The sequence below is a fragment of the Nanorana parkeri genome, unplaced genomic scaffold, assembly GCF_000935625.1.
Source record: "Nanorana parkeri isolate BGI_ZX_2015 unplaced genomic scaffold, ASM93562v1 scaffold95, whole genome shotgun sequence".
Taxonomy (NCBI): Eukaryota; Metazoa; Chordata; class Amphibia; order Anura; family Dicroglossidae; genus Nanorana; species Nanorana parkeri.
The window spans coordinates 874,523-881,731 of NW_017306363.1; the positions used below are offsets into that span (position 1 = coordinate 874,523).

The 7,209-nt window shown below is 39.2% G+C and overlaps 1 protein-coding gene across 3 annotated transcripts in view; it reads left to right on the plus strand.

Annotated features, from left to right (window-relative positions):
• Positions 1–7,209, plus strand: part of LOC108783985 (long-chain-fatty-acid--CoA ligase 6-like) — a 171,883-nt gene that overhangs the window by 110,583 nt on the left and 54,091 nt on the right. For all 3 annotated transcript variants that reach the window (XM_018552704.1, XM_018552705.1, XM_018552706.1), the window contains exons 2-3: positions 1,757–1,977; positions 4,647–4,761. In XM_018552704.1, the coding sequence (XP_018408206.1) occupies positions 1,757–1,977; positions 4,647–4,761 (336 nt within the window). The remainder of the gene's footprint in view (positions 1–1,756; positions 1,978–4,646; positions 4,762–7,209) is intronic.

The window sequence follows — 7,209 nt, forward strand, 5'->3', positions numbered from 1 at the left end:
GGGGGGTTGGGTCACGTGATGGAGTCAGGCTGGAGGGTTTTTTGGAAAATGGTGAGTTGGTGAGAGATATCATTATTTCATTTTCAGAGATGGGCTTTACCTGTTACTGAATAAGGCTGTTCTGTTTTAACATAAAATATGAGATTCTCTTGGTCTGGGACCCATTTTAGAGATTTTGCCAGTGACGTCCCCAAAATTATAAGATGCTAGACAGCAGTTTATCGCACTAGTATGTGTTTATGCCAGATACAACAATATTGGGTAATGATTTTGAACTAAGTATGATGAAGAGGAATATATTTAACTAAAAGCCATGGATGAATGTTACATCAAACTGCAATTTTACCAAAAATTAGGAGGCTGAAGTGTTTTCTGCCTCATTTCTGTAAAAATGCTCTTCACCAGTGTCTGGTCTGTAGGAGGTCAGTACATGGTTTAAATCTTTCAGCTCTCCATAGCTCTGTACACATCTAGTGCAGATACATGCCTATTTACTAAAGGTGGGGACCAGGGTCTGTGTCAGGCTGACTACTATAAACTACAAACCGGCTTTACAAATCCCCCCTATCTTCAGCTGCAAGTAGGCAATTGGCATCAGAAATCCAAGGCAGAGCTAAGACATTTTCTATAGAAACAAGGTACAGGAAAGTTTTAACTATTTTGCAGTATCGTCAGAGGTTATAACATGAGCATGTGTAATAACTTTGACTTATGAAAGACCTGTTGTCTTAAAAAAATACATTAAAAAAGACTACAGCTCTTTAACAGTGAATAGTAGGACATGACCTCTTGGATTTCAGAAGGCATTTAATATGATTTGGGTCTTTTCTATCTTCTCATCCATTTGTGATTGTGTTTTTGCATACCGTAGGTCACAATATATTTTCACCTTGTCTTTTATTTGTATTTCCTATTCATGATATTGTGTTTTATAATAACATTTGTAGCAACATCTGTCGTCCTATAAAAGTGAATGAATATTAGTCTTAGCCTCAGGAGTTGGTGGTATAGGTAAAGTGAAGCTGAGGAGCCATTAGCTCGGAAACAGAATTAAAACAAGCACAGAGGAGCTGCTTGCTTATCTGTTTAACTACGTAATAAACTGCTCTAATCCCAAAAATGACCATATGTTTGATCTGGACATACGTACTCTATCTCACCATATGTGTTCAGAACATTTCAGCAGCTTCTAAGAATTGTGCGTTTGTTTTAGAAGGACTTTACTAATATAAATGAAGTCACTGAATACACTGCTTTAAGTGACCATGTACTTTTCCCATGCTAAGTAAAACAACAGTTAATACTTAATCCTTCCGGGTATGGGGAACACACTCACCCTACCTCTCCACTATTCAGTACTTTCCTGGCTTTCACATGGGCAGAGCTTGCTGAGCCTTGTGCACCCCCACCTAGCATGGGCAATGTAGAAGTTTGCCTTAAGCTTTACTTTGACATAATATAGATGTAAACTGACTTTTATGAGTGTATGCACAATCTGATTATATGCTCCTGGCAGCAGTCTCATGTTAGCTTTACTTCTCTTTCTTTCAGTTTTATAAAGTAGCCAATTCACTTCTTTGTTTATTGGTCCTTACCTTGTTAAATAAGCCTGCTGTTTTACACATTGCATACAATTGAGTAATTCTACTATCTAAAAATAATGGTATGTCTCCTTGTATTGTATTTTAGTCAGTATTTATAAAGTAATTAAGCATCTGTTGTTACTGAATATGTTCTGTTGTCTTTTATCCAATAGAATTTGTTGTTTCCATAATTAACAAGATGGAGGCACAAGAGATCATGCGGAGCTTGAGGCTGCTAGAGTTTGATGACTTCAATCAGTTCCTCCGCAGCGTGCCAGCCGCCACATTACTTGGATTAGGTGCCTTTGCTGCAGTCATTGCATTCTGGCTTGCCAGTCGACCCAAAGCTGTGAAACCACCATGCAACCTCTTAATGCAATCAGAAGAACTTGAGGTAATTATAAATAATAAATATTAAAAAAAGCTAGAATTCTTTCAGGTTTTTACTGTAGTATGTGTCCATAATGTGGAAAGTCATAATGTGCCATGGTGAGCACTATCAACAGAATAGAAATTTATGGGAAATCCAAATATTTACAGTTCTTTCTTGAATAGAGGGGAAATGCCCCAACGGAGACCCCTGTTCTCGTGACATCTGTCTTACAGGAGATTTCTCTCCCCTTTTGGAGTGATTTCCTCTCATTTACTGTTGTGTTACTAGCAGAGGGAATGAAGGTTACTGCCCGCCCCCCCCCCCTTCCCTAATAGAAATGGAGAGCAAAAAGAAAAGAACAGACAGGGACTCTACAGTGGAACTAAATTCTCCTATCCTTTTGCAGCCAAAGATGCCACCATCTTGGCCTCTGTTTAGATCTGCAGTTGCCATGCTCATGACTCATGCCATGCATACTCGATGGGTTTACTGCCACATTAAACATTTAAAAAAAAAGTTTTGGCTGTAGGCATACTTTAAAGGATCAGATTGTGCTAGATAATTGGTGTCTAGTATTTTATATTTGTTAAAGATGTCACCATTACACCATATTGAAGTGAACAACGCATCTGTTTATTGACGCTTCATGTCAAAGCAAATAAAATGTATTATTTGTTTTGACATGAAGCGTCAATAAACAGACATGTCCTTCACTTCAATATAGTGTGCTGGTGACATCTTTAACAAGTTTCAGTATTGGCGGCGCCATCCGTGGTCCCACAATGACAGGGATACCCGGTAAGGAGTGCAGCAGGATTCTAGAATACTTGTATTTTACATTGTCATGTATCCCTCCACACCTGGTTCAGTGATCTTCTTTTTACCATCCTTGGGATTTCTGCAATCACCATTCATGTCTTCATCAATGGAAAACTTCATGCTAAATGGAGGTGACCACTGGAAAAACAGCACAGGCTGATAAGTGAAGAATGTTCTGAGAAAATGCCTTGATTACTTAAATGTAATCACTTGTGCCCCAGTTTGAACATCATCCCAATTGTTAGCTAAACACTCACACCCACATTATCTGACAAAGCAGAGCTATTTTGAGAAACACTTCACAAGGACCAACGCTCCACTATGAATCCTCAGTATATGTGAAGGAAATGGCCTGTATATCAGACCGTAAAGCTAATGTAGTGGATGACTAAGGGTATAGTCTTTGGGTACTTGTACATAAGCAGATACCGATCTCATTCACTGAATATTTTCAATTTGAATGTGGAGATGCTGGAGATGGTCTAGTGGGTTTCAAATCTGCATTACAACCAACACATGGTTAATGGTAAAACTATTTTTTTCTCTTTTAGATGAAAATTCCTATTCCCTATTTAAGGATAAATGGGTTACACGTCTGTGGGTGGACACACACAAGTAGAACTTTTGTCCCGACTATGATTTAAATTTGTTAATTCCTTGCAGCCGAACCCAGATATTGTATAAACTATTGTATATAGATGTGGGGATGCCTGCAATCTTTCATTTCTAGCAAACCTAAAAATAAAAATCTACTCACTGAAATATATCCTTCAACAGACGCATATAATATGCAATATTTTGACCTAATACTAGACTATTTTAAAAGCTCAATTATACAGCACAAACAGATACAACTACAGTGCATTACAGCAATGTGGGTTGTATAAGTGGACATGGGAGTATGATGATGATGATAATGACAGTAATTATTATTGATTTTACTATTATTAAACTCGGCACCCTGTTAAAAATGTATGAGCGGAGGTTACCTTAAAGTGTATATCCAACCAGACTTTATTTCTTAGTTGTGGATAGAGTGAGGAGGAATAATAACCCCTATCACGTTTTTACTGCTATCAGGGGCTCAGTTAGAGATTTTTCCTCTCTTGCTGTTCCACTGACAATGGTTTTACTATACAGGAAGTGAGGACAAAACTGCAACAAGTAAACAGACAGCAATAAAAAGAGGACTGGCGTTCTAGGCTTCCCATACTCAACTCTTTACCCTTTGGAAATATTCCCTAACATCCTGTCTGGTGAAACCACAGTCACTGTGAGAATAAGTGAGGGGAAATCTCTCTAAAAGATCCCAGTAAGTGGTTCCAATCAGGTACGTCCCCAGGCGTGGTGTGGCTGCTGGGTGTCACCCACTGAGACATCATAACGCACGTGTGTGACATCATTGCGCATGAGTTTATCGTGCATGTACATAATGATGTCACACGCACATAACTGCTGGCGGCCATCTTGGTGATGGACGCCAGTAAAGAGAGGAGGGGACGTTCACCAAGCGGGATAATGTATGCTGCCGGGTCCCCTCCTCTCTTATGCAGCTGTCGGTTGATATTCGAGTTTTCAGAGGGGGTGGCACCAAAATAACTGTCAGTCACTTTGGTGTCACCCTCTCTGATGGCGTTACCCGGTGCGGGCCACACCCCCCTTGTGAGGCCACTGGTTCTAATCCTTCCCCAACCCAAATCTATAAATGATACATGCATAGAGGCAGCAATATAATAATCAGGAGATTTAACTAGGGTCTGGATAACTTTGCATTATGATGTGAAAATATTATATAGAACTGATGACACTCCAGTAAAAGGATATCATTTGAATGCAGCTGTTATGTGTATAATTTTGTGCATGTGTTGTAGGGTGGTGATGGCGCCCGCCATTCTGTGTTAGGAGATGGCCCAAAGCTGCTCACACACTACTATGATGATGCCAGGACAATGTATGAAGTATTTCTGCGGGGATTACACATATCAGGTAAGATCACGTAGAGCAGCATTATTGAGGTTTATTCAGCTGTACTGAGGAAAATCGTGTCACAATTGTTCAATCATATTGGTGACAATACCATTCAATGCACTTCTCTTTCAAATCACAGCATCAAATAGGAACAACTAATATTAGAAATAGTTTCTCAACTGATTTTTTTTCTCTGTTTTCTATTTAGAAGCAAATCAAGCCAATTACCTAGTTTAACTTGTTTTTACGTTTGCTTTACCAGCAGAATATAGGTGATTTCAGAGCGCAGTGGCCTCTGTTTTGTGCATTCTGTCCTTTAGGCATAATACTAGGGGCAGTGTAAACAATAGTGTGATACAAAAAATGATGACCACAGTACACTCAAGTCTTCCCTTGTGACTTGTGTTTCAACACCTAATGCAAGCTTTTAGCTCCGTCCTACACCCTTTGAGAAAAGATAGGCTACACTGACTTTGCTTATATATACTGAGTAAAGTGTGTCTGTTCTTAATGTTGCAATTTATTTAAGTGTGTCGTTAGTTCTGTAGCTTATTTGTTGTGTTTTATACAACCCCAATTCCAAAAAAGTTGGGATGCTGTGTAAAATCTACATAAAAAGAGAATGCAATGATTGTGCAATGATTTGCAAATCTCATAAACCCGTATTTTATTCACACTAGAAAACAAATCAAGTGCTTAAATTGAGAAAATGTACCATTTAAAAAACAAAATGCGGTAATTATGAAATTGATGGCAGCAACACGTCTCAAAAAAGGTTGGACAGGGCAGCAAAAAGCTGGAAAAGTAAGTGGTACTAACAAGGAAGAGCTGGAAGAACATTTTGCAACTAATTAGGTTAATTGGCAACAGGTCAGTAGCATAAGTGGGTAAAAAAATGAGCGTCTAAAGCTGGCCATACATTTCTAGATTTTTTTCTATCAGCATATGGTCAAATTTAAAAAGTGCAACAGATTCCTCCATTTGCGTTAAACTGTGTGGAATTTTTCAGTGGGCCAAGCTTCAGTATCTTGCTAGTTTTGCCCCGCTGGCTCTCAAACTTCCTGAACAATGCCTGCATCCAATCAGATTATTCAGGTATTTTGACAGCCAACAGGAACGACTAGCAAGATACTGAAGCTTGGCCAAGCGGGAGATTCCTCCATAGACACAATTTAGCGTAGAAGGAGGAATCTGTTGCACTTTTTCCATCTAAACATAGACTGATATAAAAAAATCTATACGTGTATGGCCAGCTTTAGAGAGTCAAAGTGTGTCAGAAGTAAAGATGGGCAGAGGTTCACTAATCTGTGAAAAGCTGAGTTTAAAAATTGTCGAACTATTTCAGAATAATGTTCCTCAATGTAAAATTGCAAAGACTTTAAATATATCATCGTCTACAGTACATCATATCATCAAAAGATTCTGAGAATTGGTAGATGCAATTTGTAAACGCAGTATTGGATACCCGTGATCTTCAGGCCCCTCAGACGGCGCTGCATTAAACACAGCCATAATTCTGTGATGGACATCACTGCATGGGCTCAGGAACACTTCCAGAAATCACTGTCAGTGAACACAGCTTGCTGTGCCATCCAAAAATGTCAGTTAAAGCTCTATCATGCAAAGAAGAAGCCATAACTGAACATGATCTGGAAACGCTGCCGTCTTCTCTGGGCCAAAGCTCATTTAAAATGGTCTGTCGCAAAGTGGAAAACTGTTCTCTTGTCAGACAAATCGAAATGTAACATTCTTTTTTGCTACCATGGGCACCACGTCCTTCCGACTAAAAAGGAGAGGGACCTTCCAGCCTGTTATCAGCGATCAGTTCAAAAGCCTGCATCTCTGATGGTACGGGGGTGCATTAGTGTGCATGGAATGGGCAGGTAACACATCAATGCTGAAAGAAATATCCATGTTTTAGAGCAGCATATGCTCCCATCCAGATGACGTCTTTTTCAGGGAAGGCCTTGCATATTTAAGCAGGATAATGCTAAACCGTATACTGCATCTATGACAACAGCATAGCTTCGTAGTAGTAGAGTCCGGGTGCTTAGCTGGCCTGCCTGCGGTCCAGACCTTTCATGAACTGAAACATTTTCGGCGCATCTTGATAGGAAAAATACGACAAAGAAGACCAGGACTGTTGAGCAGTTACAATCCAATATCAGGTAAGAATGGGACAACATTCCACTCCAAAACTCCAGCAACTTGTCTCCTCAGTTCCCAGACGTTTACAGAGTGTTGTTAAAAGAAGAAGGGATGCTACACTATGGTAAATATGACTCTGCCCCAACTTTTTTGAGATGTGTTTTTGCCATCAATTTAAAAATACCATAATTTTTTCTTAAAATGGTACATTTTCTCAGTTTAAACATATGCTATGTTTTCTATTATCTATCGTGAATAAAATCTGGGTTTATGAGACTTGGAAATCATTGCATTCTATTTGTATGTACATTTTACATA